The sequence below is a fragment of the Arachis stenosperma genome, chromosome 3 (assembly GCF_014773155.1).
Source record: "Arachis stenosperma cultivar V10309 chromosome 3, arast.V10309.gnm1.PFL2, whole genome shotgun sequence".
Lineage (NCBI taxonomy): Eukaryota > Viridiplantae > Streptophyta > Magnoliopsida > Fabales > Fabaceae > Arachis > Arachis stenosperma.
The window spans coordinates 279,630-300,191 of NC_080379.1; the positions used below are offsets into that span (position 1 = coordinate 279,630).

Genomic DNA, 20,562 nt, shown 5'->3' on the forward strand with positions numbered 1-20,562 from the left:
GTGATCACTAATAATTTTTTATCTTTTATGAATCTTGAATAATTTTTTAAAAAATCTGATAAAAAAATAAAATTAATTAATTTAAATTAGGTCAAGAAATTTTTTTTATTTTAATATAAAAAACTCATGTAAATGTACTCAATCTTTTTTAGATAAATGTACTCATTTTTTTTATTTATACTTGAAATAAGAATCTAACTGAGAATAAACTAAAGAGTGTTTAGAATAACTAATGATGTGATGTTGATTTAATAGATCTCTAATAAATTTATATTGATATACATTAAATTAAATTATTTATATGTTTATATATTTTTATGTGTTTATGATACTTATTTTATGTCTATTATTGTAGTTTAAATTTAAATGTATGACTGGTTAAAGAAAATATATTATCATCAGAATAGAGTATATTTATCTAAAAAAGATTGAGTACATTTACATGAGCTTTTTTTATATTAAAATAAAAAATAAATAAAAAAAATATTTTTTGACCTAATTTAAATTAATTAATTTTATTTTTTTATCAGATTTTTTAAAAAATTATTCAAGATTCAAAAAAATGAAAAATTATTAGTGATCACCATTAATCTCTTTCATGACAAAATTTTAGGATTTGGCTCCTTTGAAGTTGTTCATTTACTTTAAAGAGAAAAGTAACGCAATCTAAGCCATTGATAATATAAATGGTTCTGATCATCTTAAATAAATAAATGCATTAAAAGAAGTTAAAAATAGATTTTTTAATAAGATTCCTTGAAAATTGTGCGACAACTGTAGTAGCTTCCAAGACCGCATGATTTCTTCCTTTTATTTCATCTTATTTCTATTTTATTTAGTTTTTTCTTTCTTTTTCTTCAACAAAAAAAATTATTTTCGATTCTATTTTTTCACAATATATAATTCTCTTTTTATGTTTTATTATCATATTCTTTTATGATATTGTTATTGTTTTGGTTATCTTCTTTTTTTTATTTTTGTTTTCTATAACTTACATTTAAAATTTTGTCATGAAAGAGATTAATGGTGATCACTAATAATTTTTCATTTTTTTGAATCTTGAATAATTTTTTAAAAAATCTGATAAAAAAATAAAATTAATTAATTTAAATTAGGTCAAAAAATATTTTTTTTATTTATTTTTTATTTTAATATAAAAAAAGCTCATGTAAATGTACTCAATCTTTTTTAGATAAATATACTCTATTCTGATGATAATATATTTTCTTTAACCAGTCATACATTTAAATTTAAATTACAATAATAGACATAAAATAAGTATCATAAACACATAAAAATATATAAACATATAAATAATTTAATTTAATGTATATCAATATAAATTTATTAGAGATCTATTAAATCAACATCACATCATTAGTTATTCTAAACACTCTTTAGTTTGTTCTCAGTTAGATTCTTATTTCAAGTATAAATAAAAAAAATGAGTACATTTATTTAAAAAAGATTGAGTACATTTACATGAGTTTTTTTATATTAAAATAAAAAAAATTTCTTGACCTAATTTAAATTAATTAATTTTATTTTTTTATCAGATTTTTTAAAAAATTATTCAAGATTCATAAAAGATAAAAAATTATTAGTGATCACCATTAATCTCTTTTATGACAAAACTTTAAATGTAAGTTATAGAAGACAAAAATAAAAAAAAGAAGAAGATAACCAAAACAATAACAATATCATAGGAGAACATGATAATAAAACATAAAAAGCGAATTAAATATTGTGAAAAAATAGAACCGAAAATAATTTTTTTGTTGAAGAAAAAGAAAAAAAAAACTAAATAAAATAGAAAGAAGATGAAATAAAAGGAAGAAATTACACGGTCTTAGAAGCTACTGCAGTTGTCGCACAATTTCCAAGAATCTTATTAAAAAATCTACTTTTAACTTCTTTTAATGCATTTATTTATTTAAGATGGTCAGAACCATTTATATTATCAATAACTTAGATTGCGTTACTTTTCTCTCTAAAGTAAATGAACAACTTTAGAAGAGCCAAATCCTTCTATATATTGTCTATATATATTAAGTAATAAAATTAGTTAATAAAAATAAAAAAATCTTTGAGTGAATAATAGGAAAATAAAAAATGTACAGAAAATATTATATATTAATAAAAGTACTCTCATTTTATAAATTTTATTTTCCAAAATTATTCCACAATTTTAATAAAATTATTCTATAATTTTAATGGTATTTCATCGTAGTTCACCATATTTTATCAATATATAATATTTTTTATACATATATTTTTATATTTATATTTTTAGATAATTATTTATATAATTAATAAAAATAATAATTATTTTTTATAATATAGTATTGTACGATTAGATACAAATATAAAATTATTTCATACTTGCGGTGTATTAAGAGTAAATTCAACAATTAAACCTTTTACCACTTTTTAGAGTTGACCAATTTGATCCATAAAACTTTAATTTATGCCCATTATTGGTCAAAGTTTTTAATTTCTATATATCATCTTTCTTCTTTTCATTAGGGGATGAACATTAGTATATTCTTATTTTTATTATATAAAAAAATAATTATAAATAAGGGTGTTTAAATTTAAATTTATTTAAATTAAATTACTCATTCAATCAAATTTAAATTAAAAATTAATTAAAACCCTACTAATTTATAATTGGATTAGTTAAATGTATGCATGCTTTTTATGGTAAGTAGACCTTTTAGTTGGAAAATTAATATTATTTTTAGTAATAACAGATTTTTTTGTATATTAAAAAAGAAACATATCTAACAAGTTGGACAATAGGCAAATATTTTAAATTAATTGACTATTGTATGTATAGTTGAATATATATATATATATATATATATATATATATATGCTTATAAAAAAATTAATTTTATCTCTCACCATTTATATTTAAATCATTTTTAAAAAAATTGTAGGTACTATAAAAATGTTTATTAATTATTGATAAAAAAACAAAATTATGAATATTTGAAATTTTATTTTAATGAGACGGAAGAGTTTGGAGGAGTTGCATGGAAATTAATTGGGAATTGTCATGAAGAGAGAGAAAGAGAAAGCAGCCGAAAAACGAATGAAAAAGGTTGGGCCACAAGAAACAATAGAGTCACGTGGGCAAAATAATAAAAGGAAAGGGAAAGCAATGACGTAGTAGAAGAGTAGCTACTTTGTGTAGCGCACGCGTTAATTATGCCCCCTCCTCCTCCTTCTTAACCCCACTTGCCCTCTCTCTCTCTATATATATATACCTAATATGTACTCCCATCCCCCCAAATTCAACTAAAGAAAAAAACAAAGAAACAAGAAAGATGGAGATGCTGCATATCATGACTACCTCAGCCATGTCCACAGCCCTCTTCCTCTCCTTTTTTACTTTTACACTCTTTTTTTCTGCCTTTTCATTTCTTCTATTCATTTCTAGGATCAAACCATGGTGTAATTGTGATACGTGTCGCACTTACCTCAATATTTCTTGGATTGCTCATTTTCCAAACCTCTGCGACTGGTACACTCACCTTCTTCGTACTTCACCTACCGGAACTATCCACCTCCACGTCCTCAATAACACTATTACTTCCAATCCTGATAACGTCCAACACATTCTCAAAACCAAGTTTCACAATTATCCTAAAGGCGCACCTTTTTCTACTCTCCTTGGCGACCTTCTCGGCAACGGAATCTTCAACTCCGATGGCCATTCCTGGCAATTCCAGCGCAAGATGGCCAGCCTTGAGCTCGGCAGCGTCGCCATTCGCTCCTACGCCCTCCAAATTGTCAACCAAGAGATCCAAACCAGGCTGATTCCTCTCCTCCAATCGGTTTCCGACCAAGAAGATAAATTGTTGGACATTCAAGACATTTTTAGAAGATTTTCTTTTGACATCATTTGTAAATTTTCATTTGAAATGGATCCTGAATGTCTCATTTCTTCTTTGCCGGAGTCTAAACTGGCAGACAGCTTTGACCTTGCATCTAAACTTTCCGCAGAACGAGCAATGTCGCCGTCGCCGCTCATATGGAAGATGAAGCGATTATTCAATATTGGTTCGGAGAAAAAACTTAAAGAAGCCATTGGAATAGTGGATAATGTGGCTATGGACATCATAAGACAGAGGAGGAGGGAGATGTTGACTATGGCGAGTTCAAACAAATCGGACTTATTGTCTAGATTTATGGAGACCATTGAAGACGACAAATACCTGAGAGACATAGTTATCAGTTTCTTGCTGGCGGGTCGGGACACAATCGCAGCAGCGTTGACTGGATTTTTCATTCTGCTTTCGAAGAACCCGCATGTGGGGTCAACCATCCGGCAGGAGCTGGAGCGGGTGATGGAAGCCGATCAGGAATTGCCGACCTTTGAGCAAATGAGGGGCATGCATTACCTGAATGGAGCGCTTCACGAGAGCATGAGGCTGTTCCCTCCGGTTCAGTTTGATTCAAAGTATGCTCAAGAAGATGACGTCTTGCCAGATGGCACTTTTGTCAGGAGAGGGAGTCGGGTCACTTACCACCCCTATGCAATGGGTCGGATGGACACTATTTGGGGCCCCGATTCCGATCAGTTTCGACCCGAAAGGTGGTTGAATACGGATGGTGTTTTTGTTCAGCAGTGTCCCTTTAAGTACCCGGTTTTTCAAGCCGGGGTGAGAGTCTGTTTGGGAAAAGACTTGGCCTTGATGGAGATCAAGTCCATTGCCGCCGCCATGCTCCGCCGCTTTGATGTCCGGGTTGTTGGGCCTAATACGGAGCCCTGCTTCGCTCCAGGCCTTACTGCCACTGTACGGGGCGGGTTGCCGGTTCAAGTTACCCAAAGGTGTTGATCATGATGGTCATGAGATCCAAAAAAGAAAGCATCGATATTATTATGGACTTATTTATAGATACACAGATTATGTATATAATTTCGCAAATGAATTAATTAATGCCAAGCCAGCTTTTTCTTTTTAGTTTCAGTTGTAGATTTGGAAGTATATTATAGTATGCAAGAGCACATTGCATATTATTATTATATATATATTTTGGAATTATTGCCTTCTTTCTTTGGGTTGTGCAAGACTGCAAGTTCTACAAGCTTTTGGATTTGCTTCATGTTATATATAGAATTATGTTGAATGTGAGGAAGCTTTGAATTTGATAATTTGTCTTGAATTTAAATTTAGATTCCCCATGGATTGGGTATTAGAAGAAAAATATAACTGCATCTTTGCTTTGTTAAATTCGTATAATATAGTACATCAAGGGATATGTGAAAATGACATGCTTTACCTCGCACGTCACATCCATCCTATTTTGGCCTCATAATATTTTTCTTTTAATTTTTGACAACAAAGTTAACTTGTTCTCCTTTAGCATAATGACCTAATTAGTTTAGAGAAATATAGTCCAACAACAACTGATAATTCATTGTCTTTAGGACCGGAGAATCTCTATCTAAAATTGTCAACAAAATAAATAAATTACGACTGAATAGAGTTATGATGGTTTCCGCTTAATGAAATGATAGATGCTCATATTTTTATTGTCAACTTAAGATATATATTACGAATGTTGCAAACATTTGATGTTTTTCAATTGAATAAGGGTGTCGATCTAGTTGTTACTTAACTCTTTAAAGAAGAAGAAAAAACTAATAACTGAAAGTATTATTATTTTATAATTAAAATAATTGAGTATTGAAACTCCTTTTTGTGCTTAGACTGCAAATTAATTATATTTAAATCATTTGATAATTGATACCTCTCTATTTTGTTGCCATCGATCAATACAAAAACAATTTTCATCTTTCCTTTTTGTCATGTTGTAATAAAACGAGGTTCATCATTAGCGTTACACTTTTATCATATTTTAATAATATTTTCACACTGCGTATTTAATAAACAAAATTATTTTTTATTACAGTTTAAATAATCATAGGTTTATGTTGTGTGTTATTATATGTACGATATATAATTTTATTCCAACCGACCACACACCCCATAATTCATTGCCAAGTAGAGTGAGAATCATTGCATAAAAATTAATTGATAACAATATTAAAAAAGTTGTGGCTCAATGTAGAGGGGAGCCGGTTTTAATATTTGTCAAATAATAAATAATATATAATATATAAACTATAAAGTACGCCAAAGATGATAAATTAATTAATATATGTGAAAGTGTTATTGGTACCCCTAATCTCTTGTTTACATTTCCTCTAATTGAGTGAGGAAAAGGAAATACATAAATGGTACAGCCACACTTTCCTCTCCTAACTTCCTTTTCCCCTTAAAAATAAAAGATAATATTGGGATTTACGCAGTGAGGATTATAAGAATGTTATCTTGTAATGGAAGTGTGTAGTGACTAGTGAGTAAAGAATTGAGAAAGATAAGGTGCACGCATGTTTGGATGAAGAAGAAAATTAAAGGCTGATGAATGGGGTTTGAAGCACGATCACATACAATTAAGGAGATGAGAGAAATGTGCTCCTAAAATTTCTCCTAATGTTTGCCATTATCAAGACAAGCTAAGTAAACTAATAAGGTAACAATTTCTCAGCGTGCATGTAATTTAATTTTTAAAGTTATCTTCTCATCTTTCATCAATAATAACAAAAGTGTTATCTTGTTTAAATTTATAGGATTATACATTGTTCATCCATATATGTAACATTGTATTCTCCCCCCAACACATCGTTATATAGTGGTAACAATTACTTCCATGTCTTTACAATCTTTGTGTATTGTTGCATGTATCAACTATCAAAGAGTCTCGCCTTTACTTGAACAGGTTATGAAAAGTAAGAGATACAATGACAAGGATAATTTAAAAAAGAAAAAAGTGCTGCCGAAATAATAATAATAATAATAATAACTTTTGGAAGCTTGCGGGATATAGAAAATTCGAATCCATGTTCGGTGACCACACAAAGTCCCAAATCCATCCACCTTGATCAATAATGTCAAAGTGTTGGCACATGGACGAAATCTAATTAATTTGTCTTCCTCTATTATTATATCATTATTTAGTCTTCTATAACATGAAAATAGATTAATTTTCATGTGAACAATAATCCATGTGCTTGCTCTTTGTCAAAATGCGGAATTCCTTTTTTTTTTTTTTTTTTGGGATAGAGAGAGAGGAGGGGGGGGGGGGGGGTTTGTGAAAATTAAATTCGAGGCATTCGGAAACAAAGGTTTTGATGTAAGTGAAAAAAAAAGTAAAAAACCATGCATTTGAATTATATTATGTTTCTAATAATATGTATATGCATTTTTTAGTAATAGAAAAAAAAAAGTATTTCATGATCATTGGCTGTATTTGTCATTCTATTATTGGGTCTTATTCGTTTTCCCAAATGTTAAGATCACTACTGGGGTAGTGTCCCAACCACAATTAATTAAAGCTCATTAAGGGTTCACTAATTCACCTATTGGGTATGGTTTCATTTGTTAGTATTGATATAGTGGTAGGTTGAAATAAAATATGCTATTCTTGAGTATCACTTCATAGGTAGTGTTCCGGGGCTTACCTAGAACCGGACGGTGGTTGGACTTGTTTGAGGTCTAAGCGCTGGAGGAGTGTGGTCTCCGACTTGGTTTATGTCTGGGAGCCGCCTCCGAGTTGTGTGTTCCAAGAGATGGGGGGTGGTACCTGCAAAGACATTCCGATGCCTAAGTCAGCATGGGGTTAAGCAGGTTTAGAATGTATTGAAACTTAGAGATACCTGAGGGGTGTCAGGATATTTATAGTGGTGATCCAATAACCACCGTTGGAGTAGTGCCACCTTTTTAGGTGGATAACCGTTCCTTTTATCTAGGGATTGTTGGGATATGACTTCTAGAAGTGGGTTGAGAGATTTTAGGGGCAGTTACTTATTTGAATAAGTGTTATCTGCCAGCTATTTCTTGAGCCCGACTTCTTTGGAAAGAAGTCTGTGTTGAGTCCGACCTCTTTTGAAGAGGTCGGTGAATAACGAAGGCCAATCTTTGGATTGGGCCTTTTGGTGTATTTGGACCTGGGCCATACCGTTGGGTCAGGGTAGGAACAGTGCCCCTACTCGAGTCCAATCTCTTTTGCTTATGAGTTGGATTCGAGTATTGAACTTGGTCTGTAGCTGACGTGACTTTTAAAACTGACGTGATTTTAAATTTCTTAACCGCCAAGTCTAATCAAACGTCGTGTCTGTTGGAGTTTTCGCATTTACACGTGGGAGCAGTTACATTGGTAACAACGCGTTTCTTTAATGATCGCATCAATTTACCCTTATGCCCCTGGCGTGCTATAAATACTTTTCCCTCTTTAAACGACTTGTTTTTTGCCAAGTATTTTTTCTAAGACTGATTAGTACAACTCGTTCTTTCTGAGTTATTTAAGGCTTGTAGGCTTTGTATGACTGGTTTTAGCACATCGTGCTTAACCAGAAAACATTTCTTATCCTAATTTTGTACAACTCGTTCAGTTCGAGCTGTTTTGAGGATGCATGACTTGTTTTAATACAAATCACCTTTCTGAAACTTATTCTGATTTCTTACGACTTGTTTTGATACAAATCGTTTATTTCAAAACTCGTAATTATTTTTTAGTATAACCTCATATAGCTCGTTCGATGCGAGTAGTTTTAAGGTCTTACGATTTGTTTCATTTCAAATCGTTTAATTAAAACGTGGCTATTTCTTGATCTAATTTCATACAACTCATTTAAATTCGAGTTAAACTATCAGATCATCTTTATAACCATCGGACTTCGTTGCTTTATCCATTATGCCCCTGCTCGAGGTCGAGCTTTATGAAGTCGGACTCGAGCAATCAAGCAGAAAGGATTTTTGAATGAAGCCTTTTTTTGTTGAACTCATTCATTCTGAGTTTTCTAGATGACTTGTTTTTTATACAAGTCACTTTTTTGAAGCACAACTTGTTATATATCAAGTTGTTTTGCGCAATTTAAATTACTTAGATCATATGGTTATTTTTTACTTGATTTTGTTCAACTCATGGGCTTGAGTTGTTTTAAATCATCAAGCCGTATTATAACCATTGGACACCAATTTATACCTCGTCGCTTTATCCGAGCGACCATTGAAAAGGCCAGCTCGTGATTTTTGCGCTTTGTCGAGCATAAATTGGCGCCTTAGGTGAAGGGATTATATGCTTATTCCCTCCCCTTTCTAGTTTTTACAAGGTTGTCGTCCTTGTGTATGATACAACTTGTTTTATCCAAGTTGTTTTGGAGGATAGTTTTTACGTTTCGATTTTGTTCAAAAACGTTTACAATCCTTCCTTTTTAACTCGTTTCTATACGAGTCGTTTGAAGTGATTCATTTTGATACAAATTACTTTTAAAGCTTTGCTTTTAGATAGACACGACTTGTGCTTAACACAATTTCGTTGAAAATATGGTTGACTGGCATAACTCGTTTAATCCAAGTTATCCTTATGTTGTTGTGAATGCTAGAACGAGTTTTCTTGGAACAACTTGTTTTTGTAAAAGTGTTCCATTTTATACGACTAGGTCGTTTATTTTTAGAACTTGTAGAGATGAGATTGTGGGTTTGAGATTTTGTACGATCCATTTGTTATCCGTGTGGATCGAGTTGTTAGATCGTATTTATGCCTCAAGGGGCATATTTAATTAAGTTACTTTTGCGACTTGTTCTAAACACAACTTTTTCAACCCGTTTGGCTCGAGCTGTTTCGAGGTGTTTTCTTTCCAATTCGCATATGTAACTTCTTTCCACCAATTGGTTCTTCATCGCTTCATCCAGGCGATTTCTATATGATCGGCCCGTGACTTTCGCGGTTTATCGAGCTTCAATTGGTGTGTGTTAATTGTAGAAAATCAATTTTCATAAGGAATTGTTTTATCTCCTTATGTTGGAGGTGTGTTGCGACCTGGGTAGTTTTTCACCCTTGAAATTAGACACTTTGTAGTAGCCTTTTTCTAAGATTTCAGTAATCTTAGAAAAAACCTTTTTGATCTTTGTTTTGAAAAACCTTTTTCTTGGCTGACTGTCCCTTTCTTTAAGTTAAGTTTTCCTTAACAACTCGGGACAGCCTTTTGCCTTAGTGCTTTCAATAGGTTTCCTGATCTCTTTTTGGTATTCCTTATACTCAATTTTTGATTTATTGAGCTCTTATGATTTATGTTATTTTTGCGATGCGTTTCCTTTTTTCTCGGTTTTTCCGACTTGTAAGTCAGATAATTTTCGAGTTTATTATGATCGACTTTTATAACCTCTTTACACCGACTTGTACCTCGTCGTTTTATCCTGACGACCATCTAGGTCGGTTCATGGGATTTTCACGCCTTGTCGAGCTTAAGTCGGCGCGTTTCGTAGAAAGAAAGAAAAACGAGAAGGAATTTATAAGAGATAAAATATCTTTATTTATTTGCGAAGGTACTTTCACTGCTACTAAGGGTTTTTCACTATCTATGATCCCTTAGTCTCTACTATGATGCCTCGTTAAAAACCCTTCTTCAGAAAAAATCCTTTAATTTTTTGGGAAAAAATCATGAAGTTGGAAAAAGAGTATATCAGGGAGTAGAGTTCGCTTTTAGCTATAGTACCTTTTCATGTTACAAGCATGCCACGACCTTGGTAGCTCGGTGCTGTTTAAGTCGGTCACCTTGTAATAACCTTTTTCTAAGATCTCAGTAATCTTGTAGGGTCCTATCCTTTTTGTTGTCAGCTTTCATTCGCCCGAACTCAGTAGCCTGATATTTTTTCTTATCAAGATGAGGTCTTTTGCGGCGAATCTCGTAGCCATCCTTTGTTTCAAGAGCTCTTTCCTTATCTGAGTTTGCTCTCAGGTTTCTGGAAGGGGGTCACGTTCTTCTTTTCGTGCTCTAGCATCATTGTAGAATGTTGTCTTTAGTTTTTAATAATTTTGGACTTAGCTTTCATGATAAGCCAGTGCCCCTACTCGAGGTCGAGCTTCATAAAGTCGGACTCGAGTATTCAGTCATGCCATTCTTGAATCTTACTATTTGTTACTATGTGACTTTTACAAGTTATTTTAGACTCTCTTTTTGGGAGGTCGGATAACTTGTTTTATACTTGTTGTGTCAACTTAGTAAGGTTGGATACTTATCTCTTGGCTTGAGGAGGCATTCTTATAAATCGCCATCCTTTCTCAACTTGTTTTAAACAAATTGTTGTGATGTCGGGTTTACATCCTCTTCGTGTTGATGTTTGATTATGATCACGTTGTCCTTAAGTTATTTGTGCAATTCGTTTTAGGCTTTGCCCCTTGCCAGTTTGATTTAGTACAAGTGGCTTAATAAGGTCGGACCATGATTTGCATTTATAACTTCTTACGCCACTTTGGATCTCATCACTTCAAGTCAGAAAAAGTGTGCATTAAGGAGTAAGGTGCACTTTCTAGCTGTAGTATCCCTTTTGTTGTAAACATGGCACAATCTAGGTAGATTGTTTTCGAGTAAGTTGAGTATGTTGTAGTAGTTCTTTTTCAAGTCTTAAGTGACTTTGTTGGATCTTTTCATTTTGGTGTTGGCTTTTCTTCGTCCGCTTTTGGTCCGATGTCATTTTGGATCAAGACGAGGTTGTCAGTTGAGAAATTTCTTCGTATGACCTTCTCATGGCCATTTATGCTTGGGATCTGGTTCTCGAAGTTGTACCTCAAGAAAGAAGTCAGACTTTTCTTTGTAAGCTCTTAAAGGAAGTCGGATTTTTATTTGTAGACTTGAATCCTCAGAGGAGGTCAAATTATCTTCATAAGCTTGGATCTTTAGAAGAGGTCGGATTTTTCTTTCTAAGCTTGGAAAGAGGTCGGATTTTCTTTCTAAGCTTAGAGGTTTTCGATCTCATTGTAGACTCTGATCTTTAAAAGAAGTCGGAATCTCTTTCTGATATTCTTCGAGGTTTTTGACCTCATTGTAGAGTTGATCGTGAAAGAGGTCGAATTTTTTACAGACTCCAAAACGAGGTCGGATTTTTTCTTTGTCGGATCTAAAGAGGTCGGATTCTTCTGAGCAATGAGGTTTTAGACTTCATTGTAGAGTCTAACCTTTAAAAGAGGTCGGACTTTCTTCATGGGATCTAAAAGAGGTCGGATTTTCTTTGTGAGCTCCCAACTCATCCGACCTTGTTGTAAAGTCTAACCTTTAAAAGAGGTCGGACTTTTCTTCATGAGCTCTCTAAAAGAGGTCGAATTTTCTTTGGTGAGCTCCCAACTCATCCGACCTTATTGTAAAGTCTGACCTTTAAAAGAGGTCGGACTTTTATTCGTGAGCTCTCTAAAAGAGGTCGGATTTTCTTTGTGTTATTCACTGTTGTAATTGACAGGTGAATCCACTGAAGAAAAAACTGGATTCATCACTCCATTGTCGGATTGGGTTGCGTTCAAATTAGCTGATGCTGTGTATTTGGAACATGCAACTGTTCCATTTCATGAGTGGGTATCATGGATTTTTCCGAGATTGTAAGTTGGCAAAGATGTCATTGTCCATCCTATTTCACGAAGAGGTTGGGATTAGTCACGTTCCCTTTTCCTCTTTTTTTTTTTATTTTTTTTCACGTAACTTCTTTTGCCAATTGAATTTTCTGAATTGAAAATTCTTTTATTCAATTGGCTTTCGAGTTCATTTTTTTCAAGTAACTTCTTTTGCCAATTGAATTTTCTGAATTGAAAATTTTTTTATTCAATTGGCTTTCGAGTTCGTATTTTTTTTTTCACGTAACTTCTTTTGCCAATTGAATTTTCTGAATTGAAAATTCTTTTATTCAATTGGCTTTCGAGTTCATCTTGGTTTGCTTTCTACAATGGCCTTGGGATGGTGCTTTCTTCTCTTTTAATCCAATTTAACTGTAGAAGTAGAATCATCATCCCTATTTGATATCCTCTGTCCATTGGGAGAAGTTTTTACGGGATTTCTGGTATCCATAGAAACTGTATTCCAACTTCTTTTTAACATGCTTGCATCTTATTCATGTCGAGTGGTTGTCTGACTATGTTATTGATCATCCGCCATTATCAAGAGTTGAGCTCCAGGTCCCCGGCAACGGCGCCAATGTTCCGGGGCTTACCTAGAACCGGACGGTGGTTGGACTTGTTTGAGGCCCAAGCGCTGGAGGAGTGTGGTCTCCGACTTGGTTTATGTCTGGGAGCCGCCTCCGAGTTGTGTGTTCCAAGAGATGGGAGGTGGTACCTGCAAAGACACTCCGATGCCTAAGTCAGCATGGGGTTAAGCAGGTTTAGAATGTATTGGAACTTAGAGATACCTGAGGGGTGTCAGGATATTTATAGTGGTGATCCAATAACCACCGTTGGCGTAGTGCCACCTTTTTAGGTGGATAACCGTCCCTTTTATCTAGGGATTGTTGGGATATGACTTCTAGAAGTGGGTTGAGAGATTTTAGGGGCAGTTACTTATTTGAATAAGTGTTATCTGCCAGCTATTTCTTGAGCCCGACTTCTTTGGAAAGAAGTCTGTGTTGAGTCCGACCTCTTTTGAAGAGGTCGGTGAATAATGAAGGCCAATCTTTGGATTGGGCCTTTTGGTGTATTTGGACCTGGGCCATACCGTTGGGTCAGGGTAGGAACAGTGCCCCTACTCGAGTCCAATCTCTTTTGCTTATGAGTTGGATTCGAGTATTGAACTTGGTCTGTAGCTGACGTGACTTTTAAAACTGACGTGATTTTAAATTTCTTAACCGCCAAGTCTAATCAAACGTCGCGTCTGTTGGGGTTTTCGCATTTACACGTGGGAGCAGTTACATTGGTAACAGTGCGTTTCTTTAATGATCGCGTCAATTTACCCTTAAGCCCCTGGCGAGCTATAAATACTTTTCCCTCTTTAAACGACTTGTTTTTGGCCAAGTCTTTTTTCTAAGACTGATTGGTACAACTCGTTTTTTCTGAGTTATTTAAGGCTTGTAGGCTTTGTATGACTGGTTTTAGCACATCGTGCTTAACCAGAAAATATTTCTTATCCTAATTTTGTACAACTCGTTCAGTTCGAGCTGTTTTGAGGATGCATGACTTGTTTTAATACAAATCACCTTTCTGAAACTTATTCTGATTTCTTACGACTTGTTTTGATACAAATCGTTTATTTCAAAACTCGTAATTATTTTTTAGTATAACCTCATCTAGCTCGTTCGATGCGAGTAGTTTTAAGGTCTTACGATTTGTTTCATTTCAAATCGTTTAATTAAAACGTGGCTATTTCTTGATCTAATTTCATACAACTCATTTAAATTCGAGCTGTTTTTTAGGACTTCACAACTTGTTTCAAGTACAAATTGTTTATTTTGAGTCCTTTTAAACGATCAGATCATCTTTATAACTATCGGACTTCGTTGCTTTATCCATTATGCCCCTGCTCGAGGTCGAGCTTTATGAAGTCGGACTCGAGCAATCAAGCAGAAAGGATTTTCGAATGAAGCCTTTTTTTTGTTGAACTCATTCATTCTGAGTTTTCTAGATGACTTGTTTTTTATACAAGTCACTTTTTTGAAGCACAACTCGTTATATATCAAGTTGTTTTGCGCAATTTAAATTACTTAGATCATATGGTTATTTTTTACTCGATTTTGTTCAACTCATGGGCTTGAGTTGTTTTAAATCATCAAGCCGTATTATAACCATTGGACACCAATTTATACCTCGTCGCTTTATCCGAGCGACCATTGAAAAGGCCAGCTCGTGATTTTTGCACTTTGTCGAGCATAAATTGGCGCCTTAGGTGAAGGGATTATATGCTTATTCCCTCCCCTTTCTAGTTTTTACAAGGTTGTTGTCCTTGTGTATGATACAACTTGTTTTATCCAAGTTGTTTTGGAGGATAGATTTTACGTTTCGATTTTGTTCAAAAACGTTTACAATCCTTCCTTTTTAACTCGTTTCTATACGAGTCGTTTGAAGTGATTCATTTTGAGACAAATCACTTTTAAAGCTTTGCTTTTAGATAGATACGACTTGTGCTTAACACAATTTCGTTGAAAATATGGTTGACTGGCATAACTCGTTTAATCAAAGTTATCCTTATGTTGTTGTGAATGCTAGAACGAGTTTTCTTGGAACAACTTGTTTTTGTAAAAGTGTTCCATTTTATACGAATATGTCGTTTATTTTTAGAACTTGTAGAGATGAGATTGTGGGCTTGAGATTTTGTACGATCCATTTGTTATCCGTGTGGATCGAGTTGTTAGATCGTATTTATGCCTCAAGGGGCATATTTAGTTAAGTTACTTTTGCGACTTGTTCTAAACACAACTTTTTCAACCCGTTTGGCCCGAGCTGTTTCGAGGTGTTTTCTTTCCAATTCGCATATGTAACTTCTTTCCACCAATTGGTTCTTCGTCGCTTCATCCAGGCGATTTCTATATGATCGGCCCGTGACTTTCGCGGTTTATCGAGCTTCAATTGGTGTGTGTTAATTGTAGAAAATCAATTTTCATAAGGAATTGTTTTATCTCCTTATGTTGGAGGTGTGTTGCGACCTGGGTAGTTTTTCACCCTTGAAATTAGACACTTTGTAGTAGCCCTTTTCTAAGATTTCAGTAATCTTAGAAAAAACCTTTTTGATCTTTGTTTTGAAAAACCTTTTTCTTGGGTGACTGTCCCTTTCTTTAAGTTAAGTTTTCCTTAACAACTCGGGACAGCCTTTTGCTTTAGTGCTTTCAATAGGTTTCCTGATCTCTTTTTGGTATTCCTTATAGTCAATTTTTGATTTATTGAGCTCTTATGATTTAGGTTATTTTTGCGATGCGTTTCCTTTTTTCTCGGTTTTTCCGACTTGTAAGTCAGATAATTTTCGAGTTTATTACGATCGACTTTTATAACCTCTTTACACCGACTTGTACCTCGTCGTTTTATCCTGACGACCATCTAGGTCGGTTCATGGGATTTTTACGCCTTGTTGAGTTTAAGTCGGCGCGTTTCGTAGAAAGAAAGAAAAACGAGAAGGAATTTATAAGAGATAAAAGATCTTTATTTATTTGCGAAGGTACTTTCACTGCTACTAAGGGTTTTTCACTATCTATGATCCCTTAGTCTCTACTATGATGTCTCGTTAAAAACCCTTCTTCAAAAAAAATCCTTTAATTTTTTAGGAAAAAATCATGAAGTTGGAAAAAGAGTATATCAGGGAGTAGAGTTCGCTTTTAGCTATAGTACCTTTTCATGTTACAAGCATGCCACGACCTTGGTAGCTCGGTGCTGTTTAAGTCGGTCACCTTGTAATAACCTTTTCCTAAGATCCCAGTAATCTTGTAGGGTCCTATCCTTTTTGTTGTCAGCTTTCATTCGCCTGAACTCAGTAGCCTGATATTTTTTCTTATTCAATTTATATTTGAGTATATTAGGCTTGCTATAGGATTATTTTCCTGAGCGTCAGTCATGGTTCATTTTGGACTGTGATAGGAACTTACCCCTCTCTAGAAGTACGTTACTGACTTACTGTTACCCTAAATAAATGTCTTATTGTACGAACACTTGTTTAGCATCAGAATATTTTTACAGGTGACTTCACCCGCCGATCTACCAACGCTCGGGATAATATCTCCGTAAAACTTGTGCCTAAATCCAGAAACATTTTCGATCAACCTGTTGCTCTTAACCCAAAGTCCATCTGATACACAACTCTAGCGAGCAACCGAAAACTTATTATTTGCATAAGGAAAAGTATAGGGTACCAACATATTATTTGCCAACTTCTTGCCAATAATGATTAATTATTATATTTTAAACACATATATAAAAAGACACATCCAAAAAATATATTTATAAAAACATTTCTATTAAACATAGTCATGAAAAAGGCATTTTTATTAGACACATCCACAAAGACATTTCCATTAAATACAATTATAAATAAGAGTTGGCAGAAGTTGGCAAAAATGCTGTTGGTAACGTAGCGGAGTTGACGCCTTTGAAATTTGAATAGTTATATAAATAGTATATGTGAAAGATGCATAAGAACAATATTTGAATAGGTTAATATATATACAGCAAACAACAATTATTTAAGCTTTTGTTGGTCATAAAACGTGCGACAACAGGCATATGTTGTTTTCACGTTTGAACACACCACTTTAGGAATTAATCCAATTTGGCATTGTTTATTATCTTAGTGGATTCATGTAACATAAATCTATATAACAAATAATTAGAGTGTTAATAAGTTTAGGGCGTGAAACAACACTCAAACTTATTCATCGAGTCATTTACTCATTTTATTAAAAGAAATTAAGGTAGAGAAGAAAATTAAGGATGATTAACATTTAACAAGAACACATGAGTTCGACACCGTTGCAGGTTGGCAGTGGCATCTCTAAGCATTATATATGTTAAATCTAGCATTCCTGCTTTTTGGTGTAAGACTGTATATCATCAGCTTATGTTGTTCTATAAAATACTCTGTATGTATCATGGATTCATGTTTCTTTTCTTTCTTTTATATTTTTTTGGGCTCAAATGAAAAGAAATACAAATTGTCGATGAACCATTCAGATGACGAAATTCACCAACAAAAAAATGAAATTAAAGAAATCAGTATTGAAGACATTGTGACCTAAAGTTCACAAAAGATATTTAGCATTAATACAAAAATATGAACTCAACTATGGATAACTTTAACTATTAACTATTAGATAAAAATTTAGTCAAATCAATCAAATCATTTAACGGCTTTTAAAATTATTGATTACGCTCTCTGATCCAGTCCCACAGATGAATGGAGGAGGGGATGGTTTCTTCTTTATGAATATGAGTGTTGCAGATGGTATCGACCGGTGACTATGACAGCGCCCAACGCGTGGCGCGATCATTGTGTGTTTCAAATAAAATAAAGATGAGACACCGGCTCGCGTTCCTCGTGTCTTGATTCTGCTCGGCATTAAATCTTACACTTGTACACACAAGATCATTTTTGTGCTCTTTAATTTGGTTTATAAATAAGTTGTGAATGGTTAATTGTTATTTAGAAAGTTACATCGTTTGTTAACTACTCCAACACCATCTGTATTTCAAATAAAATAAACACCAGGCACCGGCTCGCGGTCCTCGTGTCTGCCTGCCTTAAAATATTGATTCTGCTCTGCGATCCGATCTTATCCCACACTTGCCTTCAAGCAGTAATTAATGGAGGAGGGGCTGTTTCTCACGGCGGTTGGACTACTGATGCTGGCGGTGGGGGGATGGAAGCTGCTCAACTGGCTCTTCCTGAGGCCTAAGAAGCTTGAAACCCTTCTCAGGGAGCAAGGCTTCCATGGCAACCCCTACTCCCTCTTCTCCAACAACAACAACAACTCCTCTTCTTATAACATGAAGCCAATGACTTTCTCTGATGACAAGGACATAGCTCCACGTGTCTATTCTACAGCCGATCATGCTATCATCAAATTTGGTTCGCTCCTACTCCTACCTATATTATTCACATTTATTGCATATATCGTATCATACGGAAGAAACAGAGAGTTAATAATGATGTGATGGACAGGGAAGAATTCATTTTACTGGGAAGGTCAGACACTGAAGGTCAACATCACAAACCCAGAGCATATTAAACAAGTTTTTACCAATAACAGTTACTTCAAGAAAGAGAAGCCTAAGCTGGGGCGTGTGGCCAAGTTATTGGGCTCTGGACTTCCAAATTATGAGGACCAACAATGGCACACACATCGAAAGATCATCAACCCTGCTTTCCATATGGAGAAATTGAAAGTTAGTTTAATTTGCTTTTATTCAAACATGTATATATATGTATATATGTTAAGCATTACTGAGTGTGCTACTAACTATGTCTATAGCTTCTAACATCAACAATGGTCCAATGCTGCCATGATGTGATTCATAAATGGGAGGAGATGCTGTCTTCAGAGGGTAAATGCGACATTGATGTGGAGCCTTTCATCCAGAATCTGGCTTGCGATGTTATTTCCAGAACAGCCTTTGGAAGCAGTTACCAAGAAGGAAAAAGAATATTTGAACTCCTTACTAAGCAAGCTAGACTTATAATGAGACTAAAATATATTCACATTCCAGGATGGTGGTAAGACATATAACTAACCATTTTAATTAAGTTCAAATCTTTCTATTTAGGTACTCATCATGTATCTTGCAGGTTGCTTCCTACTAGTGTTAATAGGGGTATGGTTAAAATTGATAGAGAGATGCAAGCATCACTTGAAGCTATCATCAGGAAAAGAGAGAAAGCAATGAAGGATGGTGAGGAGGTTAACAAGAGTGACTTATTAGGGATACTTTTGGAATCAAACAGCAAAGAAATAAAAGAATATGGAATGAGTAATCGAGAGATAGTGGAAGAATGCAACACATTTTACATGGCAGGACAAGAAACCACGGCTGTTTTGATAGTATGGACAATGGTGATGCTAAGTAGGTATCCAGAATGGCAATCACGTGCGAGGGAAGAAGTCTTCCAAGTCTTTGGAAACCGAAAGCCAGACAGTGATGGCCTCAATCGCCTTAAAACCGTAAGCATGTATCCATAATTTGTTTTACTTGCTATAATTGTATTAGTGTTGAGGTGTTGATATTGTTTGGCATATCTATATATATATATAGGTATCAATGATCTTAAATGAGGTGTTAAGGCTATACCCACCAACCCTGTTTTTCAGTCGAACACTCAACAAAGATATAAAGATGCAAAACCTATCACTACCTGCTGGAGTTAAAATTTCATTACCAATACTTTTGATCCACCATGATCGTGAGCTATGGGGTGATGATGCAAGAGAGTTCAAACCAGAAAGATTTTCAGAAGGAATTGCTAAAGCGACTAAAGGTCAGGTCTCATATTTTCCATTTGGATGGGGGCCTAGAATGTGCATTGGCCAAAATTTCTCCTTAATGGAAGCCAAGATATTCTTCACATTGCTTTTACAACGCTTCACATTTGAGCTCTCCCCTGCATATACACATGCTCCAGTCAATTTCCTTAATCTTAAACCAATGCGTGGAGCTCAAATCGTCTTACATAAATTGTAGTTTCAATTATTGCACAAGAGGAAAAGCTTCTTCCAAATTTAAGTAACGTGCAAAATAAATTCCATGCATCTTTCGTTATTTTCTTTTCTTTGTAAAAGAGACCCACTTGTGATGTTTCATAGATCATGGAGGTAACAGAGGACCACTTTTCTTTCTTTCTTTTATTCTTCAGGAATATCATATTTTAGAATGATGACCAATTTCTTATAGCTATTTTGATAGGTGCATAGTCCGAAATTTTAAAATTTTTCCATATCCAAAATAAATTGAACTTTTAACGCTTAACTAAGAGAATGAATCTTTTCTATTCGATTTTATTATGCGTTAAAGCACGACTCATATATATATAAATTTGTATGGAGTGCTTGGATAAAGAATTCCGATTGTTGCTATATCTTTTAGATAAGGGTTTTTCAATTTTTATTATGTTTTATATATTAAGATTTTATTTTGAGAGAATTTATTTAATTATAATGTTTTTCAAGATGAGTAGAAAACAGTGAGATGGTTAATGTAATAATTTTTTAATATATATGTTGCTTTCTGATATGTATTTTTTTTAAGTTTTATATTAAACAG

The 20,562-nt window shown here is 34.1% G+C and overlaps 2 protein-coding genes across 3 annotated transcripts; both read left to right on the forward strand.

The window, feature by feature from the left end:
* Positions 1–3,298: 3,298 nt before the first annotated feature.
* Positions 3,299–5,062, forward strand: LOC130970388 (cytochrome P450 94C1-like). The gene has a single exon (XM_057896461.1). It carries the CDS (start codon positions 3,333–3,335, stop codon positions 4,845–4,847), a length of 1,515 nt encoding a protein of 504 aa, XP_057752444.1. The 5' UTR covers positions 3,299–3,332; the 3' UTR covers positions 4,848–5,062.
* Positions 5,063–17,941: 12,879 nt separating this feature from the next.
* Positions 17,942–20,141, forward strand: LOC130967706 (11-oxo-beta-amyrin 30-oxidase-like). Of its 2 annotated transcripts, none has more exons than XM_057892689.1 (5): positions 17,942–18,376; positions 18,470–18,693; positions 18,780–19,021; positions 19,094–19,466; positions 19,558–20,141. In XM_057892689.1, the coding sequence occupies exons 1-5, from the start codon at positions 18,112–18,114 to the stop codon at positions 19,981–19,983; spliced, it is 1,530 nt and encodes a 509-aa protein (XP_057748672.1). In that variant the 5' UTR covers positions 17,942–18,111; the 3' UTR covers positions 19,984–20,141. The 2 variants fall into 2 exon arrangements, with proteins under 2 accessions (XP_057748672.1, XP_057748673.1); XM_057892690.1 differs by having other exon boundaries at positions 19,614–19,888.
* The last annotated feature ends 421 nt before the right edge of the window (positions 20,142–20,562 follow it).